The 16,352-nt window shown below is 41.1% G+C and overlaps 1 protein-coding gene and 1 non-coding gene across 2 annotated transcripts in view; both read right to left on the reverse strand.

Annotated features, from left to right (window-relative positions):
• Positions 1–16,166, reverse strand: part of polr1a (RNA polymerase I subunit A) — a 53,588-nt gene extending 37,422 nt beyond the window's left edge. Inside the window, 20 exon segments of the mRNA XM_037780897.1 lie at positions 1,999–2,157; positions 4,180–4,262; positions 4,396–4,579; positions 5,621–5,770; positions 5,976–6,167; positions 7,474–7,620; positions 7,723–7,830; positions 7,952–8,179; positions 8,296–8,418; positions 8,826–8,987; positions 9,161–9,332; positions 9,590–9,707; positions 11,748–11,828; positions 12,107–12,195; positions 12,677–12,762; positions 13,197–13,307; positions 13,497–13,646; positions 13,774–13,869; positions 14,088–14,196; positions 16,028–16,166. Coding sequence (XP_037636825.1) covers positions 1,999–2,157; positions 4,180–4,262; positions 4,396–4,579; positions 5,621–5,770; positions 5,976–6,167; positions 7,474–7,620; positions 7,723–7,830; positions 7,952–8,179; positions 8,296–8,418; positions 8,826–8,987; positions 9,161–9,332; positions 9,590–9,707; positions 11,748–11,828; positions 12,107–12,195; positions 12,677–12,762; positions 13,197–13,307; positions 13,497–13,646; positions 13,774–13,869; positions 14,088–14,196; positions 16,028–16,104 — 2,625 coding nt within the window. The 5' untranslated portion in view covers positions 16,105–16,166.
• LOC119494997 lies at positions 3,691–3,827 on the reverse strand. Its single transcript, XR_005208339.1, has one exon. It is a non-coding gene; the product is annotated as a small nucleolar RNA SNORA5 (small nucleolar RNA).
• Positions 16,167–16,352: the final 186 nt, after the last annotated feature.

Consider the following 16,352-nt stretch of genomic DNA (forward strand, 5'->3'; position numbering starts at 1 on the left):
ATTTCTGACGCTGCATGGCGCTGTTGTGTGTGTTCGTGCGTGTGTTAATCTCCCGACAGAGGGCGCAGAGGACAGAAACTGCGCGCAGTTTAAATGACACCAATAGGTTACTGTGTGTGTCACCTAGCATAGTTTTTATAGTATGACTAACTTGAGTTTTGAACTAATGTTTCCCGCCAGTAGGTGGCTAATCACGTGGGGTGTCTCCTTTAGTCACAGAGCAGTGTTAATGTGCATGTACGTTGTTTTGATTTCACATGTAAACAATGGTGTGCTATGACTGTTCTAAGAGATTCGCGTAGCGGTCTCCGAAAAAAAACGCACGAAAGCGCGATTTCTTTGCTCCATAGGAATGAGTGGCAAATCGACGTGAAGAGAGCTCAAAAACACTCATCTTTAGGGCCATACAGAGTCGCCATACTTTAACGTAGAAAAATGATGAAAAGTTTAAACGGGTCACGAGACTTGGGACTTTATTGGGCCTATCAACCCCATTCTTATAACCTCACTGTGGTCCTCAGACCCCCCCCCAGCACCAGGCACACTGGTCAAAATTTCTTGGGAAATTGTCTAGTTATTATTATTATTAAGGATGTCACGAGAACCGATACTTTGGTACCAAAATTCTGAAAACATGACGATACTCGTTTTTTCTACAGTACGCCAGGTATCATACGCGTCCCAGGGACAATGGGAAATGTGTTTGGGATGCAGTAAACAAACTATCGACGTGACCAGGGGACGCACCCTATTTTGTCCATGCTGGACAGACAAAGCTGTGTTGAAACCGGCAGGACAAGAGCTAGTTAGCGTTAGCTGTTAGCAGCCGGTAAGCAGCACAGTCCTGCATGGAGCTAACAGCTAACGTTAACAGGCGATACCATTGATTTTCATCACGATGTGTTCAGAGCGTGAGTGTGTCTCGTGAGTATTGGGTGAAGGTAAATTCTAACGTTATCACGATGTGTTCAAATGTAATCTTGTAAAATGCAGTTTTTGACGAGAAACCTGAATAAATCCAGATGTTTGAAGGAGATGTTTTCACAGCAATATAAAACAGATATTAGAGAGGGAATTATGAGCTGTTTAACTTTCTAATAAAACCTGGTATGCAAACGGGTAATAAAGGAGTGGATGTTGAAGTATATGAGATTTATTGTTTTACTTTTGTTTTTTACCGTGGTATCGAATAGGTATCGAGAATCATGGAATTTCACTGGTATTGGTATTGACTACTAAATTTCTGGTATCGTGACGTCCCTAATTATTATCATTAAGAACTGTGAAGGCTGGCAACATGCACTCCTTTTTTTTAAAAAGTATATTTTAGGAGCATTTCGTTCATTAATTGCAGTGGTTCTCAACCTTTTTCGTGTCAAGGACTCCTAACTTGATCCACAATAGATCACGGACCCCATTTGAAAAGACTTTGGTTGTTAGATATGATAAAGACCAGAATTCTACAGCTGCCAACTACAGTTGAGGAGATAACTGTGGAAGAAGTGAAACCTATGATCAGAATAGTCACTCTTATGAATCTTACTCACATTGGGCTCACTTCTATAGTGTAGAGTATAGTGAATTAAATAGTGAAAATAAACTGAATTTCTCTGGGGACCCCCTGGTTGAGAACTGCTGATTTATTGGATAGAGTAGAAAGCTGATGGCGGCTGCTGAGTCAAGTGCGAGACGTAGTGGTACAATTTGGTATACCGGTCTGCTACGGTGTTTGGCTTAAATATCACATTTTTAGACCAGGCCAACCCTAGTTCCTGAACCTTTGGAAAGTACTACCCCAGGGGCCGGGACATTTTCACACCGGGAACTTTCCTACAGGAACTAATATAAACAGATGAAGTTGGTGGAAACAACCATTGAGATGGTATTATGTGGGCCAGTATGAGTAGGAGGGAGTGTATCAGTGATCGTTCACTGTACTGAATGTCAGTAGCAGCAGTGGAGGTGGTCCTACTAGTAGTAGTAGTAGTGGCAGGTTACCTTGTTGATGTCATTGTTCACTTGGTTGGCCACCTCTTTGAACTTGTGGTCGGCCGTGCTGAAGTCTCTCTGGTCTGGGTTGAGGTGAGCGTCCTGCCAGCGACTCTGTGCCTCAGCTTGATCCACATTGGAGGGCAGGTTAAAGGCTGCTTGGAGGGTCTTGGAGACGGAAAGGAAAAAAAACAAAACACTTTTTTCAACAACATTACAGAAAACCTACAGAGAATGATCAGCTCATTGTTTAGTTTAGTTTTGGTTCACTGCTCTGCTCTGATAACATCGCTTTCAGCCGCAGCAGGCATCTGTTTCCAGAGAAAAAGCTCTAAAAACACACAGTGCACTACCTGCTCAGCACCAACCAGCAGACAGACACAGTTAGAGACTCGCTGGTGGACCTAGTGGATATTCTTTGCATTTATTGGACTTACATTCACCAGGTGGCCAGAAACATGACAACAAATGAATTATAATGTTACTCCATAAATGGGCATGCCCCTTCCTACTTGCCTGACCTCCTTAAATCTTATACTCCAATCAGGACTCTCAGAATACAGGGCTCCTATCTGTCCCTAGAGGGAAAAAGAAGTCAGCAGGCCAAAGGGCCTTTTTCTTATCGAGCCCCCTTTCCTCTGGAATAACCTCCCTGTGGACATCAGACAGTCTGATTCTGTGGAGGTCTTTAAATCCAAAATCAAACCTATCTTTTTGCCCTAACTTTCAATTAGTTAGTTATTCTTTTATTATCCTGGGACTTCGCTCTGCCTCTCCTGGCTGTTGGTGCCTCGTTCCACATGATGGATCTGGACCGCTCTCTTTCAGGACACTTAGCCTCTCTATCAATTCAGTTCAGTCCAAAGGTGCTTATTGGCATGGGAAACGTAGGTATACATTAACAAAGCAACTGTGAACTAAACTCTCTCTAGGTTCCATGGTGGAGAGTCGTGTTACTCAGGTTCTATCTGTTTGTTAACGCCTGGAAGCTTCTCGACATCCTCCTGGATCCATCTCTTCATATATGTTTACATTATATGTATACATTTTTGTCATATGGATTGTCTATGTTGTATTTTATGTTGCTGTTCCTGAGGTTTCTTCCATTTGTTTTCCCGTTAAAAGGGTTTTTCCTTATCCAATGTGAGGGTCGTACTGTGAAGGACAGAGGGTGTCGTATCCTGTACAGATTGTAAAGCCCCCTGAGACAAACTTGTGATTATTATTGGGTTATATACAAATAAAACTTGACTATAACTGCTGGATGTATAAATAAGTAACGGTTTGCTAACAAGTTCATGGTGATGTATCAATGTTGTATTCACAACTTGCAACTCCGCTGCCCTCAAGTGGCCAAAAACATCAGTTAATGCAGGTTTAAGGCTGTATTTAAAGCCACAATGTGCAGAATTAGAAACATTCAGACTCTTGTGCCCCTGATGGCAGTATGAATAAAGACTATGGCACACAGCAATGTATGCCATCACCCCCTTCTCACAAATCTGACCTGGAAACACTGAGATGAAAAGCTAAAAGCAACAATTAGACTGCACAAGTTGTCATGGAAACTGAAGTTTACAGAAGTTCAGATTTTCAAAGATTCAGTGAAGAATGCTAATAAAAGATCAGACACTCAACATTATTTGTGGCAGCTTCAGTAGCAGCTCTTCACTGGTTCAGTTCATTTGAACGCACGTTTGTGTTTGTGTGTAGTACATATTTATCCCCAGTGGCCATGATGGAGCACCATGAGGCCCATGAACTACACCTTCACTGTGGCAGCCATTTTGGCCAGTGGCATCCACTGAGGAGGAAGCACTGAATTTGACAAGGCTGCTTTTTTTTTCTAAATACTTATTTACTGTTATTTTTGATATTTTTGGGAGGTATATGGTTGAGGAAGAGTTGTGTTAAAGGTTGGTTATATACTTTTTAACTCCGGATGGATTGTGGGTTGTAAATAAACTTGGGATGCTGTTCATATATTCAACTTGAGATGTAAATAAATCTGGCATAGTTTTTATATTATATTATCATTCTATGATATATGAGTTAATAGAGGAGAAGTGAGAAAGGGGTAGGGAAATATAAGTTTTTCTTCTACCTACTCCTTTTCGGACACTATTACTCTTGTTTTGTTTGTTATTATTTGTATCTATTTCACCAGAACAAGCTGATGCTTTAACTCACTTTGGTGCCGATCGTCAGTGATTCTCGGATGATTTTTTTCCTCTTTCTGTTGGCGCCCGGTTTCACCAGGATGTCTTCCACACCTAAACACAAAAAGTTTTAAACATAATACTCTTCTTCTACGCTCAGTAATTATACACAAAAACAGACAGACACAAATGAGTAATGCTGTCTGTTATACGCCTGTGTCAGGAGGGCGTGTGTCTGGGTTCTTACCCAGAGTAAAGCCTCTGTATAGCTGCAGGTAAGCGGTGAAGAGTCGGGCCAGACAGCTGAGCAGTTTGCCGCTGGTTCCCCCTCCGTACAGCTCGTAGCAGCAGTGGACCAGACCGTAGGCTGAGGAGCCGTAGTGGGCTTTGTCCAGAACCCCCATTAACAGCTCCCCCTGACGAATCACCACCTGGGAAACAAACAGAATGGCCAAAAATAGTGGTAAATAAATTATTAAGCATTAAAAAAAAAAGGTCAAAAATTTGAATAACTCCAAACCACTGAACACTTTGTTCTCCATGTGTGTTTTTAACATTGTAGGGGCCATTTTTAAATTCTTCTGGGGACAAGTTTCAGTTCGCCAAACAAAGGCAAAAGAACGCAGAGCTTGTGACAAGCTGTATCGTTGTTGACTCCATAGACTGTATATAAAGATGGACGACACGACAGCTCCCACAAAGTGAAGCCAAAACAGATTGATCGCCCCCTGGTGGCTGGCTGCAGTATAGCTCATAAATCACACCCCCTCCATGTTAGCGGATGGGACATGGTTCAAACTAAAAAGTCAAAGTACACGTCAACTAAATTTTTTCCCAAAGATGGTTTCTGCCTCACACCAAACCACTTTTCAAGCAATTTCACTGTCGCAGACACATTTCCAATGTCGGAATGAAATCAGGAGAGTTTTGCTAGAGGTGCGGCGCGCTCCCCAGATGTCCACCGTGTAGTGTGAGGTGGTCCTAAAACTCAGTCCGAGCTCTCTTAAGTCAGTCTTTTTCTCGTCTTGACGTTCCGATAAAAATCAAACAGGTTTAATATTATCTTAAGTTCAATGATGCGAACACTGTCAACAACCAACACGTGTACTCTCTCCAGCACCAAACAGGAAGCAGCAAACGGGGGTAGAAAGTCAACATGGATAAACCGGTGGAGTCGTGGAATGAACAGAAGTGCCTCTTTGACGTGTTCTCCCATTTGTACCACGACAGAGTGGAGAAGAGAGAGAGAGACTCTGGCTCCAAATGACGTCACCAGCGCAAGATGGCGCTCGTATCTGAGATATTTTTGGCTTCATTTTAGTACAGTCGGAGGAAGTGGGGACGCGTCGTCTGTTGGTATACACAGTCTTTGGTTGACACATGTTGGTTAGGATTGGAAAGTGAGATATTTCCACCTTGTGTGTGTGTGTGTGTGTGTGTGTGTGTGTGTGTGTGTGTGTGTGTGTGCGTACCTGTGAGTCACACATGCTATCAGGTTTGTATCCCGGAGCAGCTCGTGGCGGGACCTGGATCCATGCTTTGCTGGGGATTTTCGACTTGCCGACCAGGTTGAGAGGTACAGCGTTCTGTGGGATTACATTCAGCAGGAGCGTAGACACCACCTACAACAAACAACTCCATTAATGACACAATAGTGCAACTGAGTTTACAGAGGCGTTAGAGCACAAGACCAAAGCTAAACATCTGGGCTAAACTGACTTATCCCAGCTTCCAGTGATTCTTTTGGCTGTCTCTGTCATAACACACCTCCTATAAGCCGATGAGAACCTATTGAAACACAGACTAAAATGTCCAAAGGTCAGTTACCTGCTTTCCTGTCCACAGCTGCTGTGGTTTGAGTATAGCCGGTGGCAGCAGTTTGACTCGGCCTGGTTTATCCGTTAGTCCTCTGTAGACCAACTCAATGTACTGGACTCTGGAGAAGAAACAGCCCCGTATCGTCATCCTCGTACCCGATACCATGTGGTCCTGGATCAGACCTTGTAAAGGTTTACCATCCTAAAGAGAGAGAGAGAGAGGAAAAGAGTGCAAGATGCAGTCACAAAACTTTACAGATGTGTAGTTGGGATGAAAATGAAGGCAGAGTACGGAGATGGGTGTGGTCCAAGCGAAGGGCACAGAAAGTAGGGGGGTAGGGAAAGGGGCCATCCCCCCCCCCCACTTTAACCTCTTAAACTCGTGTTAACCACACATCTTATTTCAGGCATCTAATTAAAAATCCATTCAACTAATCCAATACAAGATAATACACCACACACATCTCACAGGCCATAATATATATGTGCTCTGGTCCTGCCCTGCCCCCCCCCCCCCGGTCCAAAACTTCTGGAAACACATAACAACTAAACTCTCAGCATTGTTTGCATGCAACATCCCACCATCTCAATCCATCTGCCTTATTGGCGACCTGTCAGACTTAACAACACATCTTTACTTGTGGCTCTAGCTCTCATTATCTCCTCAATTTGAAATCCAGACACCGCCTCTCTATAAAACAATGGTTGAACATCCTCTCAGAACATCCATCAATAGAGCAAGTCTCCGCCAAATAAAATAATCAAATCACGGAATTTAATCAAAATGTCTCATATCTTACCCTGAGTCTTAATCTGCCGGTGAACCAAATGCCACCCCGTCACTACTATCATCTTCATATTACAATCCCACCCCGTTCCTATACCCCATCTTACACAGTTGAACAAAAAGGGACCTTACTCTCTATGTCTCTGTTCTGTTTGTCAGCTCGTTGTTTTCTGTCATTGTTGATATTTTTCTGGTTACATAAATGTGTCCATGTCAACTCTTGAATGTTTTTTTGTCACTGTTGTTTGTTTATTGGTTTATATGTTGTTAAGGTGGCCAGCCTATTCGCCCCTACTTTTTTTTGTGTTGTTTTTTATTATTATTATTATTATTTTGTTTTTTTAAGTAATATGGTTTGACAAAGATTATGATTATTATTAGTATTAGTATTATAACTTTTCTTTTCCTTCATTGGCTATTAATTTGTAAAAAAATAAAAACAAAGTAAATTTAGCCCTCTGCAGAGGGGGGGGTGGTGGCGGGCCAAAAAAGGATAAAAAAAAATTTAAAAAAAATAAAACCCATTCAAAAAACCCATTGATTTCCAGACGAGGGAACCGGACGTGCTAAAATGCTAACTCATTGCCGGGTTTCTTTTATGCATGTCTAAAAAACGCTAGAAAAGCGTGACCTGGCAGGCGCTCCACCATAGGAAAACAATGGTTTTGCGAGCTGTGTTATACTCCTGAACATCCTCTGTCTACGGTGTGTCTATACCCACCTTGGGCACGAGGTACTGCTGGTCGGTGCTGACTAACGTGTAGGCCTCGGCTCTGCCCAGCTCACTTTGAGGGAAGTGAGCGTTCATTTCGTCTCCATCAAAGTCAGCGTTGTACGCCTTGCAGTTGGCGTAGTGGAGCCTTAGTACCTGCAGCATCAAATTAAGATCAAGTACAATTTGTTATATATCATACGTTTATTTTAAACACACAATAAATCACTATAAAACAAATGAGCGATTGGATGTTACCTTCTCTCCTGGTAAGATGCGTGCACAGTGGGCTTGTATGGAGGGTCTGTGCAGAGTGGGCTGTCTGTTCAGTAACAAAACATCTCCGTTCTTTATGTGACGATTCACCTGGACAGACAAAAGGACGAGAGTGAAGGGCTATGTCACTGACAATGAAAGGTTAACTCACAGTGCCGGCTGTATAAGGCTTTATGAATTACAAAAGTTACAATCAGAGCATCGAACTCACTATCTTCATGGGCATTTTATGTGGACCGGGGCAGGGCGTCAGCAGTTGCTTGGCAACAGCTTCTCTCTGTGCAAGGCTGGTATTTGATAGGATGGTTCTCCTGCCGTCCTCGTTTATCACCATGGCGGCGCCGGGGTGAACATTGGGCCCGTTGAGAACGGCCTGACGGAGCTCCTTCACGTTCCATGGAGTGACGGGTTGGGGGTATGTCAGCTTGGTGGCAAACACCTGCACAAGCATGGAAGAGACGGTTGGTTTCATCCTGGATCAGACTTTGGTGATCAATGCTGATATCATTTATATTTCCATTTCCTTAAGGAAGGACAATAATCAGTCAGATGTACCATAGGTATTCCGATCTCGTTGGTCTCTATGTACATGTCTGGACAGATGACAGATCGGGCAGCGAAGTCCACTCGTTTTCCCATCATGTGTTTCCGGAACAATCCGTCCTTCTTCTCCAAGATCTGGCAAAGGGGAGCAGACAATTAGGCAACTGGCACGAGTTAGGGTTATCAGCTCGGGATGTCACGAGAACCGATACTTCGGTACCAAGTCGATGCCAAAAATCTGAAAACGTGACGGTACTCGTTTTTCTACAGTACCGTAGGTACCGTAACCATCAGGACTCGAGACTAACGGCGTCCCGGGGACAAATATAAAATGTGTTTGGGATAAGAGTAACATGATAAGAGTTTTGAACAGATAAAAAATGTGTGATTCATTTGTGATGAATTGCCATTAACTATGGACAATCATGCAATTAATCGCGATTAAATATTTCAATCATTTGACAGCCCTAAATCTGACATTAGATTAACTCTTACTGCACTGGGATGTCGTGTGTTACAAACAGTATCTGTGTATGGGATACCTGTCTGATTCCAGGGTACTTCTCCGTCATCATTTTGTCCATGTCACTGTCAAAGACGATGTTGACGTGGGTCTGCAGTCGGACCCAGATGTTGTAGAGTTTATCTGTCAGTGTCTGTCCGGGGATCCCCGACAGAAACGTCTGGTCCGTCTGCTCAGGAGCCTGAGGGGGACAGGAGAGGACGGGTTCACATGTCCTGTTCACAAACACCATGTGGCTGATGTTTTAACGGGATCTGTACAGCTGTGTGCCTCATTATACATGGACATGAATTTAAAAAGAGAACAACTGTGAGAACAGACTGTAACACTGGACACACACACACGTCATCTTACCTCCTTCTCCTTCTCCTCGTCCTCCTCCTCCTCCTCCTCTTCAGCCGTTTTCTCCCCTGCTATGAGAGCCAGGAGTTTCCTTATGAGTCCACAGTCCTTCATGACAGCCTGCATGTTGACTGTCTGACCGTTGGTAAACATCTGGTCACCCAGTCGATTGATTGGACGATACCTGACAGGGACAGGAGAAGCAATGTGGTCACATAACCTCTGCTTACATCAGTACCATTTGTTATATAGCTTTATTATCACACAAAGTAAATGATTTATTTAGGCTGAGATTGTATACTGATTGTGCATCCCTCCCAGCCTTATCAAAATTGTTAGTGTTGTAGCGATTGTTGAGGAGGTCACAACTAATATTTGTAAAATTGTTCTACTACCAGTGGCTCAATGTGCCGTATGTGCATGGGTTTGTTCACACTGTACCTGCAGGGCGGGACCACCAGCAGCTCCAGGAAGAACAGGTCTGGATAGAGACCGTTCCCTCCCTCCTTGGACCCCGTCCCCTCCACCACCCCGGCAAACAGACACTTCAAGAAGAAACCTGGATGAAGGAGAGGAGAGAAGAATTATGTCTTGAGAATGATTGATGATCACAAAAAGTGAATGACATTTTGGCTTTTTTTGCAACGCTGCCATTTTGCATCCTCAAAAAAACGAAATCACAATTTCTACTCTCTAGAAAAGGTCACCATGATTATCCTTATCAGCTCTTTAATAATGGTTTAGAAGATACAGATATCACACGAAACTAGAAACTAGCTTGTTGGGAAGGAGGCTAAATAACGTTCCAAACTTAAAATGTTGGTGAAGAAAAACTGGCATGGCCATTTTCACAGGGTTCCCTTGACCTTTGACCTCAAGACATATGAATGAAAATGGGTTCTATGGGTACCCACGAGTCTCCCCTTAACAGACATGCCCACTTTATGATAATCACATGCAGTTTTTGAATGCAGTATAATTGTGTTATTTTCGCCTATTCTAAAATGGTGTATTTGAATATTTCTGCATACTGGGGTCCCTAAACAGTCTATGAATTACATGAATTGGGTATCACTGTACAGCTGAGACTCTTGTGGATCCAATGAGCCCAACTGTATTCATGTGTGATGTTAGTCCCCATAGGAGACATTTCATTGTAGTGAGACCATTTTTTTTAAAACTTGATCTCACTGTATAAAATGACCTGTGGTGACCTCTAGGATAATCACAGCCTCATGAAACTTTACAGCCGCAAACTAGAGACCTAGAGCATTCAGAGGATGGAGGGATCAGACTAGAGACCTAGAGCATTCAGAGGATGGATGGATCAAACTAGAGACCTAGAGCATTCAGAGGAAAGAAGGATCAAACTAGAGACCTAGAGCATTCAGAGGAAAGATGGATCAGACTAGAGACCTAGAGCATTCAGAGGATGGATGGATCAAACTAGAGACCTAGAGCATTCAGAGGATGGATGGATCAAACTAGAGACCTAGAGCATTCAGAGGATAGATGGATCAAACTAGAGACCTAGAGCATTCAGAGGATAGATGGATCAAACTAGAGACCTAGAGCATTCAGAGGATAGATGGATCAAACTAGAGACCTAGAGCATTCAGAGGATAGATGGATCAAACTAGAGACCTAGAGCATTCAGAGGATGGATGGATTTTCCTACAAAAAAATGCAATTCTTGCATAAATCTCCAAATGTCAAAAGTTTGAGACCAAATCACAGCATGACTTTTTCTATGGTGTTCTTCCATGTCTTGGTGTCTTAATGTGATATTTTGGAGGAATTATTGATAATTTTTATCAATTCTTGAGTGGTAAAAAATAGTTAAATTTATAGAGACATAATAGAGCATGAGGATGGCCATCATATACTTCTATCATAATGTTCTAAGCCCTTTTACACTTTCACAATTTATTTTAATTAATTCATGTTTATTTCTTATTTATGATTTGAACAACTTGACCCACAGTGTTGAGCTGCATCTCAAATTAATCTTCAGGTTCCCAGCTTTCAGATGATGTACACCACTTCTATGTGACATCTACTGTTGACCTGCTATCTCCCCCTAAAAAAACCCTGTACTAACGGGTCTATCCTAAATTTCCTTCGGGATCAATAAAGTATCTATCTATCTATCTATCGATCTATCTATTTTTCTACTGTATCTATCTATCTATCTATCTATCTATCTATCTATCTATCTATCTATCTATCGTAAAGAGGGGTGGAGTAGAAGAGGTTAAAGCCCTTCAAAATAAGTTTAAACTGATAGTAAATTAATGAAAAGATATATATAATTTAATGCGAGAAATTAGAAAAAGAAGTTATAAAAGGGGGGTCATAAATAGAAAGCAGTAGTTAACAAATGACTCCTTATGGAATCGTAATTATTGCATCTTTAGACATTTATTTCATAATTCAGTTTTTATAGATCTTAAAAGTGTTACCGTTTCTTCATATGCTTCTTTTCAATTGAGATATTACTCAAGTCATATAATCTGGTCTGACAAGACCGCACTTCAAATATTCACTTTTAAATGTTTCACTTTGTTGTAATCATCAAACAGTCCGGTTTTGGTCCTACCTTCTTGCTCCCACAGTTTGCTGGAGTGTTCTCTAGCTGTACTAGCCGTCAGGTAGACTCTCTTTCCTGCTATCAGATCCTCTGCAGGATGACAAAAACAAAAGCCAGACAAAATCCATTTACTGTATTCTACATGTGTATAGGCAGGGCTCACAACGGGTGCCATGTTGGCGGTGCAGAGTAACAGGTTACACACCGCTTCACCAAAAACAAAGACACAAATAGGCTCTTTCCCACTCCGTCTCTCAGGAGTTAACAATAGGTTTATTCTCAGTCTCTTCCAGCCTGCACAGCTGCTGGCACAATAACGATCAGCATGTGTACTAAATATGATCTAATTTCTTTCAAATATGACTTACCATCAGTCTTGTCACCGGTCTTCACTCCTGATGGCATTGTGACAATCAGCTTACTGTTGTGTTCACGACGCACTGTAAACCTGCCACTCCTACACACACACACACACAAACAAACCATGATCACAGCATAAAATGGACTATTAGGAATTTGTCTATTATCAACATGTAGGCAAAGAGGTATTACATCATTATGCCACCTACATCTTTAGCCTCTTGGTCTGATCTTTGAGCAAATAACCATTTGCATCAGTAATCCTGTGTGCTTAGTTGTTGAATATAGGCCTAAAAATACTAACGGAATAGTTCACTGTGGTCATATACACCAATTTACATTACTTATGGCTTTACCAGTGGGAGATTAAGCCCTGGTTCACCGTTATATTGTACAAGCCATATTTAAAGCAAAACCACAACAGGTGATATCTAGTAGAGTATATACTGTACATCTGTAAGTATGGCTGGCTCCACTAACTAATAACAAGGTGCTAAATGGTTAATCTTTGCTATAGAAAGTATCATAGAGCGACATTAAATGAGAATCAAGTTCCATCACCGTTTCTATCAGGTTACCTGCAGTAAGGGCACTTCCTACTTTTCATATGGATCTTCCAGAAGTCATTTATCAGACTGCCCTTCTTTTCAACAAGGTGTTTGATCTGAAAAAAAAAAAACCACAGACACAATTAGGCCAGTGTGCCTCCATGAGGACTGCACTGTATGGCTGAAATGAATGTATATCACAATATGGTTTCCATTAGGGGTGTAACCATTCTCCAGATCCATGGTTTGGGGTGGCGGGAGAATAAGAAAAACTCCGGGTTTTCAAAAAATTCCAGCTGTTATTGAATCAACAACAAGAACACTGGAGTAGATTAATTGGGGGTGGACCTCGACACGGAAAACGGCACCACAAGACCATGGACATTTGTGTCGCGGTTTTGGTCTCAGTTTCAGAACCGTTAAACCCTATTTTCCTTATTTTAAATCTTATTAAACAGTCCTCAAGTGATTTTCGGTGTGTGTATATGTTTGTTTTTGAGTGCCATGTGTCTGCATCTCTTTGCATACGTGTGTGTAAGTGTGTACTCACCGGTTTGGTGTTCTCGGAACCTTTGGCATTCACTCCAACTATTGTGTCAGTAAACTGCTTAAGCACCTGCTCGATCTCATCTCCGGTGGCTTTGGGGTTCTCTTCCAGGTGCTAACACACACAAACACACACACACACGCGCACACAAACACAAATAATAAAGATAATAAATAAAAGTATAAACAGCGAGCTGTAGATCTATGATAGTTACAAAACCCCTGTGGAGATCCATAAGTCAGAAGAGCAACCTAGTCTGTACAATCCTAGCATAATTTGTTTCCACAGTAACTTCAAACCCACCTGGCTGAGAACTTGTTCTATCTGGTAGACCTCCTGCATGGCTCCATGGTCCACTAACTTCACTTGGTTTATCAGCAGGTGGATGGCGGCTCTGGGACACGTTAACATGTGACATGACAGACAGGAACCACGAATAAGCAGGTAGAGTTTCTGATGAAGGAGAGCAGTAGGAGGGGATGAGAGAAAACCATACAAATATTAGTCAAAATGCATTAAAGCAGGTTGATGGGAACATGTTTTAGAAAGTGTTGTGTTGTGCATTTGTGGACCTGCTTACATCAAAGAACAGCGGGTTGTATACAGGTAGAGGTAGCTCTACATGTCCCAGGTGTCCTGGACAGTTGTTGAAGTCCTGACAGCAGGTTGAACACACCTGGTAAAAACGATAACATAAAGTAACATGAAAAAAATCATACTTTTAAGTATTTCCTGAAAACTTACTTGAACTTTACACACTGAGGATGGTAAACCACAGAGGTACAACCACAAGTCAGGAGCAGACGGATCTTTGGCATTTCACAGATGTGTCCTTACTGTATTATGCAACACACAGATTAGATTGTATGTTATATGATTTGAGTGGAGATGTACCTCTTTGCTGTCTACTGGCCCCAGGGCCAGATCGTACAGGCTGTTCGGGGCCACATTCCCTACACCATCGAGGAGCCTGAAGTTAGTGATTGCCTTCACACTCAGCTTCCTGGACAAGAGAGGAGAAGAACACATTATTATACTATCTGCTTCCAAAATGATTATTCTTAGCAACTTTTTGGTTACTACTGCAGTGAATAACTTGGAACTTTATCATGTAGGTGTAATCGGTGTTTAGCCGGTTTTAGGGCTGGGCAATATGATGATGTTAAGGCTGTCAAAGTTAACAGAATAATTACACATTCATTTTTAGGTGGTAGCGGTCTCATTTGTAAAGCTAGAGTGAAGATACTGGTATCATATGAAACTAGAAAATCTAAGTATACTATTATTACATAATAATAATAATAATAATAATAATGATATACTACTATACTTTATAGTATTATTACTTATACTAGCTTGTTGCGAAGGAGGCTAAATAATGCTCCAAACTTACTGTAAATGGGTTCTATGGGTACCCACGAGTCTCCCCTTTACAGACATGCCCACTTTATGATAATCACATGCAGTTTGGGGCAAGTCATAGTCAAGTCAGCACACTGACACACTGACAGCTGTTGTTGCCTGTTGGGCTGCAGTTTGCCATGTTATGATTTCAGCATATTGTTTTATGCTATATGCAGTACCTGTGAGGGTTTCTGGACAATATCTGTCATTGTTTTGTGTTGTTAATTGATTTACAATAATAAATATATACATACATTTTGCATAAAGCAGCATATTTACCCACTCCCATGTTGATAAGTGTATTAAATACTTGACAAACCTCCCTGTAAGGTACATTTTGAACAGATAAAAAATGTGTGATTAATTTACGATTAATCGTGATTAACTATGGACAATCATGCGATTAATCACAATTAAATATTTTAATCAATTGACAGCCCTAGATATATCATCAAAACAATGTAAAAATGTCTATCGTATATATATTTATATATTGTTTCTATCGCGATACAGGCTAGGCCTGTATTTATGTTTTTTGTCATTCACTTTTTATTAGGTTTTCTTTTAAACGCAGATACACAAAAGTATACATATGTGCCAACTGGACAACAAAATCTACATATATATATATATATATATATATATATATACATACACACACACACATATACACACACATATACACACACACACACACACACACACACACACATACACTAGCAAATCCATATACACATCTATATCAAACCATAATAATGATTCTGCACTTGGAGGAAAAGAAAGTTATTTTCAAGTCTGAAGATAGTATATTCCTACTATAAATAAACAGGCCTTATTGTTAGGCTACACCTATATTTATCTATTTTTTCTCTATAATTTTATTTAAAACTGTCATGTTCATTTTGCACACAAGTTCTTAAAATGAGGAAATACTCTTTTACTTTTCATTTGTCAAGTATAAAATTCACACAGGAATATACTAAACTAGGGTTTACCATGTGCTGATTTTATGCAATATTAGACTATTTACTGAATTCCCAGAAAGCCTGCTATATCGTGATATATATCGTTATCGAGATATGAAATGACCTATATCTATATATAGAAGATGTTGATCATATCAGAAGTGTCATCTTGATACAGTAGATCCCTACAGGGTTGAACCACAGTCAAAGTTAGCTGAGGATCTGAATAAACACATTAATAATAGTCAGGGAAAAGCAGCTGACATCCACTGTTACTGCTGAGAATCATGTTGGTGCACAAGATAATAAATAATCTGAACATTGACAAAGCAACTCCTATCTAAAACATGCGTGTAATTATCCAGATAGCTAGAAGAGTACAGTAACATAACGTTGTTGCCACGAGTAGACATGTTGTTATAAACTCATGTTTAGCATTAAAGAAGCTAACAAGTCATCTCTCACCTGATCTCCTCAGCAGAGTACAGGCCAAACGTCATGCCCTCCAGACGCCGCCATGGCACGTCTTTACCAAAATACATGTTGGAGAATTATCCAGACTTTGAGCTGTTTATTGATATGAATTCATGGCGGACAGTTCAACACATGGGTGTATTAAGTTCAACCACATGCGACACAAACTTACTCCTGTTCCACACGTGGGCCGGTCAGACCACCCGTCAGACTAGAGGGGAGACACAGATAGTGTGACTCGGCTTTTACACAAACTTAGTGGATATTATGCTTTTTAAATAACTCAATAAAATATCAAAATTGCTAGCTGGCTAGA

The sequence above is a fragment of the Sebastes umbrosus genome, chromosome 9 (genome assembly GCF_015220745.1).
Source record: "Sebastes umbrosus isolate fSebUmb1 chromosome 9, fSebUmb1.pri, whole genome shotgun sequence".
Lineage (NCBI taxonomy): Eukaryota > Metazoa > Chordata > Actinopteri > Perciformes > Sebastidae > Sebastes > Sebastes umbrosus.